Source organism: Rhinolophus sinicus, linkage group LG04, assembly GCF_036562045.2.
Source record: "Rhinolophus sinicus isolate RSC01 linkage group LG04, ASM3656204v1, whole genome shotgun sequence".
In the NCBI taxonomy this organism is placed as follows: domain Eukaryota; kingdom Metazoa; phylum Chordata; class Mammalia; order Chiroptera; family Rhinolophidae; genus Rhinolophus; species Rhinolophus sinicus.
In genome coordinates this window covers 114,582,223-114,596,698 of record NC_133754.1, presented here as the reverse complement: position 1 = coordinate 114,596,698, position 14,476 = coordinate 114,582,223, and the positions used below count along the sequence as shown (strand labels likewise).

General features: G+C 38.6%; 1 protein-coding gene across 1 annotated transcript in view; it reads left to right on the top strand.

Moving 5' to 3' along the window:
* SLC35D2 (solute carrier family 35 member D2) overlaps window positions 1–12,566 on the top strand; it is a 38,321-nt gene extending 25,755 nt beyond the window's left edge. The window contains exons 9-12 of the mRNA XM_019712016.2: window positions 2,414–2,481; window positions 10,115–10,193; window positions 11,160–11,242; window positions 11,905–12,566. Of these exons, the coding sequence (XP_019567575.2) occupies window positions 2,414–2,481; window positions 10,115–10,193; window positions 11,160–11,242; window positions 11,905–12,007 (333 nt within the window). The 3' untranslated portion in view covers window positions 12,008–12,566. The remainder of the gene's footprint in view (window positions 1–2,413; window positions 2,482–10,114; window positions 10,194–11,159; window positions 11,243–11,904) is intronic.
* Window positions 12,567–14,476: the final 1,910 nt, after the last annotated feature.

Genomic DNA, 14,476 nt, shown 5'->3' with positions numbered 1-14,476 from the left:
ATGTCTATTTGATTATCAGACCAGCCAAAAGAACCTTGAGGGTAGAGGAAAGTTTGTTCCTCCCCCACAACTGAATTAAGACAAACGTCTTCCAGTTAGTCACTTTTAACCATGGCTGCCTCCATCTTAGATTGTTAACCAGATACAATAAAGAAGCAAATTTCTTTACATAGGTGTGTTAGTCTGCAATATAAAATTGCATTTTACTTGCCAAGTTTGGTTTGGTTGTACTGGAAGTTCACTGATGAATTAGAGCGAGATGTTAACTTCTCTTATCAGTGGAAGGAGCACTTTGATAAGTCAGTTTTCCTGGTTGACTGGCGAGGGTCAGAGATTGTTAGAACTCAGTGTGTGAGTCACTGCACTGGGGGTTTTACTCCTGGACTTTGGACTTGCAGTCAGTAGGTCTGCTCACAGCACCTTGACTCTATCTCTGATTAACAGTCAGTGACTGTTAACAAATTTGGCCCCTGGAAAGCACTCAGTGGGTGAACTTTCTTTAGTCATTTGAATCATTGACTCATAGGTCCAAAGTACATTTTTTAAAATTATTTTTTAAAATTTATTAAACTTAAAAAAATTTTTCAATTACAATTGACATACAATATTGTGTTAATTTCAGGTATACAATATAGTGATTAGACATTTATATAACTTATAAGTCTAGTACCCACCTGACACCATACGTAGTTATTATTGTATTATTGACTATATTCCCTATACTGTACTTTACATCCTCGTGACTGTTTTTATAACTGGCAATTTTCCAAAGTACATTTAGTGTATTACTGTTGATGAATAGGGATAAATAATAGGACTTTTTTCTGATTAAAAAATCCAAAAATGCAAAAATGAGAAAGATTCACACTCCAACATATTTTTATAATAATAAAAGTAAAGGAAGAAGTATTGATTATTTTCTATGTTTTAAAATAAATGTCATGCTATATTATTTTTTAAAATGTCACCTGCACAGCCTTATCATTATTAAAGAAACAAAATAAAACTAAAATCTGTCAAAATTTAAGTTGGCAAAGAATCCAAATGTTATGAAAATTATTCTGTTGCCCTCAATGGTTTATGTGGTATCAGGAATATATAGTTTTTATTTACTGTTTTCATAAATACTTGCAGTTCTTTGAGTGCATAAATGTTTTCCTACCCTTGGTTTAAAGTTTGGAGAGTATGGTTTTCACCTATTCCCATTTTTATTTGACTTTCAGACACAGAGTGTTTACCAGAGTTTTTGTTTGGTTTTGATCTTTGGCCCTGGTATCAACTGTCAGATGGTTTCTGCCTCTTTGATTGGCTTGGGGCTTGGCAATATGACAGATTTATACTCATTATATTTTTTCTTTCACAAGAATTTAAAAAAAAAGTTTTAAGATGGAACCTTTCAAGCCTATGCAGAAGGAGAGAGGATAGTATAACAAACCCCATGTATCCAGCAACCAGTTACAGCAATAAATCAACGTTTAATATGTATCTTTTTGATAAGAGAGGTGGGTAAAGTATTACTAATGAAACAAGGACAATAAAGTGTGACAAGGTTGTACTAATCAGACAAGAGAATTCCATTTTAATTGGTTTAAAAATTTGAATTATAAACTTAAGATTTAAATAACTTTAAACATATTAAGTTACTAAAACTTGGCTAACAAAGTATTGCGTAACAGAAAGTGAATAGAACTTACATTTAATCACGTTTTGCAGCACATACTTATGTGTAATCTTGAATCACCTTAAAATCAGTTTTGGAGGCAGCAAGGGACACATCATGAATAAAAAGACTCCTTTTTATTATTACCTATCATTTCAAGAGGAATAATTTTATTTTCTCAGCTAGGGACAAAGAGCAGAAACTGAGTCTTAAACTTCTCTGTCTACCAACACCTCTACTGAATTACTTTATGGCTTTGTCAATAGCAAATAACTATTTATTTGTTCACGATACTTCCTAAGCATTTACACATTCTTGAAAGCATTTTATGAATTTAAAGTTTTTCGTAGTCTTGCCGACATTATTAATTTTATAATAAACTTTTTTCTAACCTAAGCCTGAATTTGTGTCAACAATTTTAGTAAAGATTTAATGATAGCCACAGTAACAATAGCTCTCATTTGACTCTTGCCACCCGCAGGGCTTGAAACAGTTTCATTAAATCCTCACATTGGTCTTTTGAGGAAGTTTAAAAAAATAATCCTCACCTTGTAAAATGAACCTGAGGATCACAGAGGAAAAATAATTTGCCCAACAAAGCACAACTGATATTACCTTCGATTTTTTAAATTGTATTTTTTGTTTGGGAGAGTAGTTCCTGTACTAAATAAAATACACAATTTGGTAAAACCAATAGATTTAAATTACAATATAACTAATCTAACCATTTGTTTTCTTTCTTTTTGATGATAGGCTACTGAATTTAACCAATGGAAGAATGTTCTATTTATCATACAGTTTCTTCTTTCCTGTTTTATGGGGTAAGAAACCATAAATAAGTACAAGCTTTGGTCTATGGTATCTCCTAACACGTGAAATCAAAATATACGCTCTGTCTGCTCTGCTCTGTCAAAATCCCTTTGTTTGTGCTTCTCCAGTTTTCTTTGGAAAGAATTCCTGCAGAGGAGAGGACTATGACCCATGCTGAATGTCACATTCTACTCCAAAATGATGTTGCCTATTGATTCCTGAAAGTTAGTTTGAGGTCAGCTGACATGTCAAATTCAGTACCGTGTTGTCTTTCTCATAATTATCCAAGTTTCCCAAGATCCCCACCTCACATAAATATGTGAAAATGACAACCGTTTTCTGTAGTGCTGCACCTGCTATATTTAGGGAAATTTCTGAGGAGAGATGTTGAGGTCTTTTATACTGTCCAATAATTTTAGGCTTTTGATATTAAAATTTTCCTTAGGTCTGTCTTCCTGTCAGAGACTTTGCAGCTTGTGTTTTCTTTTTTGTGTGTTCCCCATACTTGAAAATTCCTTTTTATGAATAGATAATATTATACATGCAAATAGTAAATTATCCAAAAGCTGCAAAAGAATGCACAGGGAACACAAGCCACCCTCATTCCTCCCTCCCTCTTTCCCCTTTATCTCCTTTCCTCCCTTCCTTTTTCCCTTTCTGTATTTTTTCACCGTTCCTCTTCCCTGCCCTGCAGCACTGCAGTTTTCCTCTCCAGAGACAATCCCTGTTTGAAGTCTTTGGAGTGTCCTTTCTGGGCTGGGCTCCAGGTTTGCACAAGCACCTGTCTTATTCCATACAAAAGGGTCTTTGAATAATTGTCTCATGGAATTACTTATCAAAAGATTTTTCCTGTGAAGAAAGGTGAATTTCCCCCTCATTTTTTAAAACCATGAATACTACAATTTTAATTATGTGTAAATGAACTAAGACAACGCATGATCTCTTTTTTATAGAATAGTTTACTTCATTTCTTTTTTTTTTAATTGGGGAAGGGGTACAGGACTTTATTGTGGACAGTGTGTACTTCCAGGACTTTTTTCCAAGTCAAATTGTTGTCCTTTCAATCTTAGTTGTGGAGGGTGCCATTCAGTTTCAAGTTGTTGTCTTTTCAGTCTTAGTTGTGGAGGGCGCAGCTCAGCTCTAGGTCCAGTTGCCGTTGCTAGTTGCAGGGGGCACAGCCCACCATCCCTTGCGGGAGTCAAACCGGCAACCTTGTGGTTGAGAGGGGCTCCAACCAGCTGAGCCATCTGGGAGCTCAGCGGCAGCTCAGTTCAAGGTGCTGTGTTCAATTTTAGTTGCAGGGGGCAGAGCCCACCATCCCTTGTGGGACTCGAGGAATTGAACTGGCAACTTTGTGGTTGAGATCCCACTGGCTCATGTGGGAATCGAACTGGCAGCCTTCAGAGTTAGGAGCATGGAGCTCTAACCGCCTGAGCCACCGGGCCGGCCCCAACTCATGATCTCTTTGATCAACAATTAAATCTCAAACTGGATTATAATTATAGTAATGTCACATACGGTAAAAAATATTATGTATATCCTCCAATTCAGTAATTCTGTCTTTAGCTGTGTCTGATTTAATGTTTAACCTGTTGATGCAGTTTTTTATTTTAATTTATATTTTATTTGTAAAAGTTTCGCAATTTTTTTCAAACGTATTTGCTTATTCTTAACATTCTTTTATTGGTGATCTTTGTGACTGTAGCTTTTATTTTTTAAAATGTTACATGCATAGCTATTCTATATTTTGTGTCTGATGATTCCAATATCTGCAATCCTTGAGAATCTAAATATGTACTTTTTTGACTACATATGGAGTTTGTGACTGTCATTATGGTTTGCTTTCTTGTGTGTTTGGTGACCTATGATTGTGAGCATATTGCGTAATCTTAATCAGTCCTGTGGGCTAAAATTGGGAATTTGAGAAACTTTCCTATAGGAACAAATTGATTTTGCTCTAGCTGATAGCTAGGTGTTAGTCCTGACCCGGACAATGTCCGGTCTTTTTGAGGGCCTGGGATCCTGGGCTACCGTGGTCTTTTCTACCTGCAGTTTGACTGAAGGCCCAGGTTCCAGACAGTGCTGTTCTGCCATGGCCTCTGCTCTGAGGTAACCTGAGCCTGCTCCAACTGCCTGCTGCTCTGACCCTTGCCTGGCCCTGAATTCTTACTACTCTGGATCCAGTTCCCCCTCTTCCAAAAGGGGAATTTTGGACCACTATTTGTGCCTTTTTCAAGACTAACAATCTCTCAAATAATGTGTCCTTTCCAGGCATTTGCGATTCTGTAGTGGGAGAGTACTAAGTACTAAAAGTACTTAGGCAGCCATTGTTGGAAGCACAAGTTTAGTAAGAGATTTGTAGTTTTCCCATTTGTTGACTGAGAATATTTGACTTTGAAAAGAAAAATAATCTAAGCCATGTTTGTGAGTTACCCTTTGTCAAACTATCTTTTTTTCTTCTCCAATTAAAAAGAAAAAGAAAAATTCAACCCATAGCACACAAACTCAGACCAGCACCTTTCCCTGCATAAGCCCTGTGACAGCAGAGCCAAGTTTTAAAGTCTTTTCTCATGTTATTATAATTTGATGAGATACTGTTTTTGTTTTCTTTTTTTCTTTCTTTCTTTCTTTTTTTTTTTACTTGTACTTTACCACTTAACCATTCCATGAAGGAAATCAAGAAGTAACCCTCTGCTACCAGCTGTTTTCAATGAGTGATGTGGTGAGGGCAGCACCTAGATGTGAGCTGTCTCTCTCTGGGGCTTGGCTGTGAGAGGCTTGGCTCCATCTGTGTACAACTCCATGCATTGTTTTCCATTTAATGATGTGCTTCCTAGAAAACAAATGCTATCTTGCTGAAAGTTCATAATGTATTATTTTATCAGTAGTCACTTTGCCAATGAAAGTATCCTAAAGGCATAGAAATTATAAAGAAATCAATAAAAATGGTTAAATCATTAACATTTCAGGTTTCACCTAAATTTAAGGATGAAAACTTGGTAGGTCTCTGTTTTTTAAGTGGGTCTATTGAGGACACTAAAACCATGACACTCCAACAGTTAAGTGCCTGAACTCTGGAATCAGGTGGTCTGAGTTTGAATCCTGGCTTTGCCACTTATTAGCTTTGGGTCCTTGGACAAGTTATTTAACCTCTCTGAGCCTCAATCTCCTTACCTGTAAAGTGGGAACAACTAGCTAAAGTATCTGATCTATAAGGTGGGGTTATGTGAATTGATTTAGTAAAGAGCTCTTAGATGAGTGATAGACACATTGAAAATGCTCAATAAGTGTTAACTGTTATTTTTGTTATTATTGTTAATATTTATATTTCTTGATGTCACTTCGGCTGTCCTCTTTTTACCTCAGACAGATTTGGTTCTACCTATAGCCATGGCTTCAACATTTTTTCTTCTGTTATGTGTGCTTTTACCTTCAGTGATCAAGTTGTAATTCTGAAACTGCTGTAGAAGGAAGCTTTAGTTTGGGCATGGCGGATTTTTCAGAATACTGCTTTCTTGCATTGTCTCACTCAAAGGACACTATGAGTATCCTTCGTGGTAATAGGCGCCATTGAAAGCTTCTGAGCATATCCTTCGTTTTCAGAACGACTGGTTCTGGACTCAGGCTGTCCCTTCTCTCAGGGAAGTCTCAGGACTAATGCATACACATCCAACCCTTGACTGCAGAGGACTCTGACGCTCAGCTTTATCCTTATTTTCACTGCTTTCAAGTTTGTATTTCAAACTTGCTTTTTCCAACCACCAATCCTCTATTTCAAATTGAAAATATAATTAAAGATTATAACACTTTAAAAATGTGTGTTAAAAGCCAATGGAATGGTGAAAAGGAGAGACTTTTAATTATTATTATTATTTTTTTGAGAAAGACTCAGCTTTAAGAAATGCTATGCATTTGTAATCAGGAGTTTGTAAATAAAGCATATGATGGAGTCAGACTGTGTCAGGAAGCTAACTGGATTGTGGGAGTTAAGATAATTTAATGCAGAAGAAGGTAAAATATAGATGGGAATTTAAGTTGACCAGCTAGAATTTTAAAAAACTAGCTCTATATCTCTTTGTAATCTTGCCAAGAAATGACAGGTTCTGGTTCCTTCATACCAGCGGCTGGCACCAGCCCCCAGGCCTCACAGGCCATTGTCCTGGACTGCTTCTGCCCCAGTAACGGCCCTTTAATCCCACTGAAGCAATAATACATTCCTTAATAAAAACACAAAAGTATCAAATTTCCCTACTCACAGGATAAAAACGTTCTGTTCTTTGAACTTTCACTGATACTGCTGAGATGTAGCTTACAAGAGAAAACAGGATTCTGTGGATGTCTGGGCAGAGGTGTGATAGGACCTTTGTAGACGGCAGGTATTCTGGTTATTGCCCAGCAAACCAAGTCTTAGTGTAAAAATCAGTCCTCTAGGAAGATTGACTGTATTTATATCATGACTTCAGCATCCTTGCATACTACTGAGGCCTGGGCTGGTGTGAGTTCTCACCAGAGATGGACAAGACAAGAATTCTGGAAATTCTTTGAAACCTGGAATTATAAAAGAGTAATGTGCTGGGGTACCATTGTGGATGGTGGAAGGAGTGTAAAAGTGGCCTTTTATTATTTGAACATTTGTGTTGAATTTCTGTATATGTACGTGCATGGGTTGGAAACCAGGAACAGCTTGTAAATGAGGTCATTTGAATTCTGTTTGTGACTGCCACAAGTGTGCCAGGCCAGCTTGGGTAAATCAGGTTTTTTGGTGTGTCATTTTCAGAAACAGGAAGAAAGTTTGAGCAGGGGCTCTGGTCCAGGGGTTCCCACATGGGCACCTCCATCCCTTGGGCCCGATAATCCAAAACGTGTAGCTGGCATCTGCTATCTGAATAAATGTGTATCCCATGTATGTGCTATTATTTTTCAAATGTACAGAGGTGATATATGATTTAAAAATGCAGAATGGCAAAAAGCTACTGAGTATTTGCAATGCGTTTAAATTATATTTTCATTTTATTAAACCACAGGTGCTAAAATCAAAACTGTCACGTGAAGGTTGACATTTTTTAAATGGTGTTAAAAGTGGTGTGGTTTCCTTTGTACTGAGTTAATGGAGGTTCTTTTAGTTCTGAACCTTGGTTTTCGCTAAAGGACTGCATTGGTACTTATTTGCATATAGAAATACACTATATTCCTTAGGAAAAATTTTTTAATACGTACTTTGATCTTCGTGGTTTTATATTTACCCTCTTTGGGGACACCTAGTGGTTATACTAAGAAGTGCAGCCTTTCTGTCTGGACGCCATGTATTTATTCCCTGGGAGGACTGCTGCTAGTTCAGACACACCCAGGACGTTAGCGAGCTGGGCTTCTCCCCTGCTCAGCCCAGCTAGCTGGTGAGTGAATGTCCTAGTCGCCTACACTCATAGGTATTGGTATTTTAGATCCAAGTTATCTGCAAATTCTGAATGCAGGCCAAGGTGTTTTCACTAAAATGTAGTAAAATGTTGCATCATTGGGACCCCAGAGTAAGAATTTTTAAGCAAAACTGAAGAACATCCATGATTGTCCTGAGTTTAAGGCTCTACTCCAGCTGAGGAAGCCTGCTGACAGCTTCTCTGTGTCCCTTTATTTGGGTTGGTCCTCTCCCCTGAGCTGTAATTTCCATTATTGTATTAAACTCTGAGCTCCAGAGTAGCTGCTGTGGGTAATGTACTCTTACAACCCAGGCCCAGCAGAGCGGGCACTCAGTAATATCATGCTGAGTTTGGCAATCTTTTCATTTTAGGTATGAATGGGATTATTTATAGTTCCTCAGGGCGCTAAATTAATATTGAATTTATTAAAACTGTAAAAATAAAAAAAAAAACAGATTTTCTTAAGCCTTAATATATAAATACTATTGCTCTGTTTATAAAGCCAGTAATTTTTGCATATACATGAGAATATTTACTTTCATTATTTGATTAATGGTTTAATTCAAATTTAACTGATTAAAATCTCCTAGACAATTTACTGTAAATTAGTCCCATTTACAACTTAGTGAATTAAAAAAAATCTAAACATTTTAAACTGTGTTTACAAATGTGATTTACATGATCTTTCCCCCCAATAATTCTAAGCTCTAATGAGGCCCTAGCAAAGCTAATGAGCCAGAGTGTTTTACACACTTAGGCAGCTCTTTGAAATCTAATAAACCAAACTTGGAAATGTGGTAAATCAGATTCTTTTAAACATTCAAGTACTGTATACCAACTTACTCAGATTCTCATACTCCTTTCAAATGAAAATTGCAAGTCTAATATCAATCGCACATTTCACATGAAAACCACATAGGCTGAGATGTTGGGTTCTCTAACTTATCAAATTGTTGTAATTACCTTAATAACAAAGACACATTATTCTGAAGATTACAAAATTTAGGATTGTAGTTGAATTTATCCTTCAATTTTACAGTAAAGCTTGATGTACTTTATCTCTAATTTTTTTTTCTATACCATTCCTGGTAATAAACACACTCAGGCCAAAAGTGGTTACTGTGTTGATTTGTGATTCTGATTTTGTTACTAACAATGAGAGATTTGGGGCTAGATCATGAACTGAGCACTAAATTCCCACGGGATTCGTCTACCTAAGGCCAGGTGCACAGGCTAAGCCCTTTCTTGGCCTCTGGTTCCCTCTGCTCTGTCAGTAGGGGTATCCATGCTCCTGCCTGCTAACAGCTGCGATTTAGCTTTAAAATCTTATGCTCTCTCTGTACCTTTCCCATTTCATCCTCAACAAGTTTTGATTGTTACCTCTTTCCATATTTAATCACTGATTTGGGTAGATTGTACTTTGTACCCCACTTAGGTTGAAGCTAATTTTCTTCACTACTTGATTGAAAGGAACGTATTTCTTTATCTCTGATTGGATTCTATATTCTTTCCTCGGTGTGTATATTTTTTTGTCTGGTGTTTGGTCACAATTCTGTAGTCATTTTGTTGACAAATAAGTGTCAAAATACTGGTCAGTATTGAAACCTGTTGAGTTCACTTTTAATAGCGTTCAGGAGTATTAGTGACACGGGCAGTCCATTCATTTTAGTCTCCTTTGTCCAAAGGCAGCAATCACTCAGTTGGTTTTCCTTTCTGACACCAGAGGTGCTCAGCGCTGGCTGCACAGCACAGTCGTCTGTGGAGTGTTGATGCTGCCGAAAGCTGGGGCCCCACCTCAGACCAGTTGAAAGAGAGACTGTTCTGGGCGTCACTGCGTTCAAAGTGCACCAGCTGGTTCTGATGCCCAGAGAGGCTCACAAACCAGTGTTGTGACATAGCTGTTAAATGAAAGGTTTCGGATGATTTTAAAAACCTCATTGTCCTTACCCCCTTTCCGAGGAAACACGAATGGGAAAGGGGCAGGCACAATGAAACGGACATCTAAGGTAGAAAGTTGGGCGAATGCACGACTGGACCATTTTCCTGAAAAAAGTCAGAGTTAAAAAGGAGATGTGTTAAGATGCAGGTTACAGAATCTTCATGGTTTGTTTTTCTTTCTTATTTGTTTAAAGTACTCGTGCGTGGGTCACTCACTGACTCTTCATGAGAGGTCTATTGTTATTACCCCGCCCTGTAAGGCACGCACTGCAGTGTTTGCTTCCTCACCCAGGTTTCTGTTGATGTACTCCACGGTGCTGTGCAGCTACTACAACTCAGCCCTGACGACGGCGGTGGTTGGAGCCATCAAGGTAAATGAATCAGGCCTTGGGGTGCACAGTCCCATTGGGGACTTGACTGTGAATCCAGTTTGTACGAAAGAAGCTGAGTTTCATTTTATTGTTGTTAGCAGTGGTGGTAAGAATGGAGGCATGGGACAGTTTTCAGCTGCATCTCAGTAACTCTTTTGTACATCTGATCTAATCTGTAAGATAGAGAGGACTAGTTAATTTAAAAAGGAGAACAAATTATGACTTTTAAATTGGGGGTGGTGGTAGGGGATGGGCTGGAAAAAGGAAGTGGGAAAGCTGAAAAAAATTCCAAATTTCAGCAATTTGGTTCTCTGAGAGAATCTGCCAACTAAGAAAGGGAATCCTTGTGAAGAACTGTTTCAATCTAGACATATGCTCAATTATAAGGTAATAAGCTCATGGATTGGTGTGTGTGTGTGTGTGTTTAAATACACACAAGGAGTGAATAGGCGGGTAGGGGTGTTCTGAGTTCTCTTCCACAGTTGCTCTGTTTTTCTATTCACATGAACTCTTCAAGTGAGTAAGAAAAACTATGAGCTTCCACAGTGGGCTTATCTGTTGGCTGCCCAGAGGCCTCAGAACACACTGGACAGAGTACTGCATGGAATTTATTGGATATCTCTAATCTGTTCAAGTTTATGACTAAAGTTCACTACCCAGTGATGGTAAAGAGATGGGATCTGGAAAGCTGATTATAGCTCAGCTCTTACATCTTTTTCCTGTGTGTGAACTGGAAGGGGGCATGAATAATGCAGTTTTCTGTGATTATTGTGCCATAGTTTACTTCATTTCTTACAAAGCCTTATGTAATTTTTTTTACTCATTCATTCAACATCCTGTGAACACTTACTATGTACAAGTCTGTGCAAAGTAACCCAAATATTTAGTTTCAGATTTCATCTTATACATGTATTTCCTCCCTAAATCCTTTACTTTTAAAATGACAAATCCTCTCTTTTTCTGCAGAATGTATCCATTGCCTACATTGGGATGTTAGTTGGTGGAGATTACATTTTCTCTGTGTTCAACTTTGTAGGGTTAAATATTTGGTAAGTGGGATTTTTAAATGAACTCGTTTTCACAAAATACGAAATTTTAGAAGTCTGACTAACATGTTATAAGTGAAAGAACAGTTGTTTTGACATTACAGTTTCTAAGATAATTTTACTTGAATCACTCAGTTCATCTATTTTTATGACATACTCCCTCATGTAGATCATGGGGATGTGAGTAATGCAAATTCAAGCGACTGAGATCTGAATTTAATTCCTGTGTCTTCCTCACGGAAAAGTCCCTTAAGTTCTCTGTCTTCCTCTTGGGAAATGGACCTCATTAAACTTGTGCCCCATCAAAGTGCCATATGCTAAGGATATTGAGAGGAGTGATTAAGATATATTTAAAAGGCGTTTTGGGGTCCCAGACATGGGACACTATTTTTAAGATAATGTATAGTTTATTCAGTAATAACCAAGTGCTTATTTTCTCTCTAAGTTTCTGTATTAGATTTGCTCTACTCTTTTTTCTACAAACCCCAAAAGATTTGTAAAATGAGAGGGGTAATTTTTATCAAATAATCCACAAACTTGAGAAAACAGGGGGCTCAGTAATTCCCTACAAATTAAGTTGACTGTATTTATAAAGATGGCAGCAGCTGCTGGTGGTACCACCTATGGGGTTTCTTTATTTTCACTCTTTTTTTCCTTCCTTTCAGCATGGCAGGGGGCTTGAGATATTCCTTTTTAACTCTGAGCAGCCAGTTAAAACCTAAACAACCTGTGGACGAAGAAAACATCTCTCCAGATTTGAAGAGTTAGACTCTGGGGCAGAATTGCAGACTGACCTGCAGTCGGGGGTTGAGGGGGGATATTCCCAGAATGAAGAATGGGACGCGGGACCACCCCTCCTGGTTAAAGCAGGCACAGGAGTGTCTGCACAATGCAAAGAGAATCTACCTCACATGTCACTGCACATCGGAGCCATCATCGCCCTGAGAAATGTTTTCGGGCAGAGCCTTACCAGCTGGAAGGGAATCTTCTCAACATAAGCCATTGGTTCAAAGGGGTCCTGAGTGTTCAGTTGTGCCTCCGAGTCTGTGCTGCTGTTCACTAGTACTGCATGTGCTTAAGATGGGGTACAAGGTCGATGCTGTGAGGGTGATTATTTTTGTATCAGCACCTTTGCCTTACTTTCAAAGATCCCAGCCAAAGCAAAGTGCCAGTAAGAACACTTTTGCAGTTTAAAGAGACATATCTTTATTTTCAATAAAATTAGCCAGTTAACTGCCAGTAGAGTTATCTGTTAGCTTTGATTTTTGTCTGACATGTTGGTATCTTTTCCTAATCATCAGAGTAAAATAAAAATAATTTATATGCATGCCCCCTACTGTGATATTGTTGTAGACAGGGAGAAAAACAGCAAGTCAGTTTTTTACTCTGCTGTAAAGGCTGATAATCTTTTAAAGGCTAGTGTTGGGAAACATTACAAAATAATTCAGTGGAACATACAAGATACAGTGTGCCCTGTTAAAGTAGGTCATATGCTCTCCTCATCTCCGTGCAGGTTGTTCACGGGGCTGTGGAATTCAGATCAGATGGACTTTAACCAAAAGTATATTTCCTTCTAAGCCTGCCTAACCTCCCAGACCTGTGGTGTGTGGGGCAGGAGCCTGGGTGATGGGAGTTATTATTACTCTCCCAATCAAGAAATGGGCTGTTCCCATCCAGGTGGTGGTGCAGGGTAGGGCCCCCGTCTGGGAGGTAAGAGCCTTCCTTCTAGTCCTGTCTTCACTGCTAACCCCCTGAGACCTTCACAGGTCACCTTGCATTATGGTCTCCATTATTTTAACCTGTAACATTGAACTAGATCTTCAAATCCCTGCCAACTCTAACTTCGAAACTTCTAGAAGCTGAGCCAGTGTGGGCAGAGCAGCAAATGAAGGAATGATTGTGTTGATGTGCTGTTTCAATTTATTTAAAACAAATTTTTTAAAAATAAATTTTATTGGGGAATATTGGGGAACAATGTGTTTCTCCAGGGCCAATCAGCTCCAAGTCACTGTCCTTCAATCTAGTTGTGGAGGGCGCACCTCAGCTCCAAGTCCAGTCGCTGTTTTCAATCTAGTTGCAGGGGTCACAGCCCATCATCCCATGTGGGAACTGAACCGGCAACCTTGTTGTTCAGACCAGCTGAGCCATCCTGCTGCCCCCAAAACAATTTTTTAAAATTCTAAAATACACATATAATTTACCATCTTAATCATTTCTGAATGTACAGTTGAATAGTGTTAAATATATTCACATTGCTGTGCAAGCAATTTCCAGAACTTTTTCATCTTGCAAAACTGAAACTCCATACCCATTAAACCATAATAATTCCTCCCCATAGCCCCTGGCAACCACCATTCTACTTTCCATCTCTATGAATTTGACAATTCTAGATATTTGATGTAAGTGGAATCACGCAGTATTTGTCTTTCTGTGGCTGGCTTATTTCACAGGGTGATGTCCTCAAGGTTCACCCAAGTTGCAGCATGTGTCAGAATTTCCTTCCTTGTTAAGGCTGAATAATGTACCACCATGGATAGACCACACTTTGTTTATCCGTTTAATGGACAGGATGTCAGTGGACCCTTGGGTTGCTTCCACTTGGCGATTTGTGAATAATGCTGCTATGAACATGGCTGTACAACTATGTCTTTGAGATCCTGCTTTCAAATTCTTTGGGGATATTAAAATAAAACTTGTTTCCTCTACTCACAGAGCACTTCTGACCCCAAATGTGTGGGGTATTTTATTTTTTTACATTAAACAGTTCTTTAACTCTCTCGACTCCAAGTGGATGTCCTGCAATTTAATTCTGACACTAACCACAGTTAGCACAGACCTCACAAGTTAAGGGCTCAGTGGCCCAAAGACTGCTCCCTACTTCAGATGCCTAGCCCAAGTCCCAGGTTGTGACTGGTGCTTCTAACCAAACAGCCGTAAGTCAGGGGTTTCCCCTTCCTCAGGTTCAATAATCTGCTAGAATAGCTCGCAGAACTCAGGGAAGTGCCTTACCTTCTATCACCAGGTTATTATTGTAAAGGTTATAACTCAGGAACAGCGAAAAGGGATGCATAGGACAAGGTGTATGGGAAACGGTTTGGAGTGTCCATTCCCTCTCCAGGAGCGTCATTCTCCTAGCATGTGTCGGTGTGTTCACCAACCCAGAAGCTCTCCAAACCCCATCATTTTGGCTTCATTACTGTTTTCCATAGTCACATGGATCACAGGCACTGTTTTACA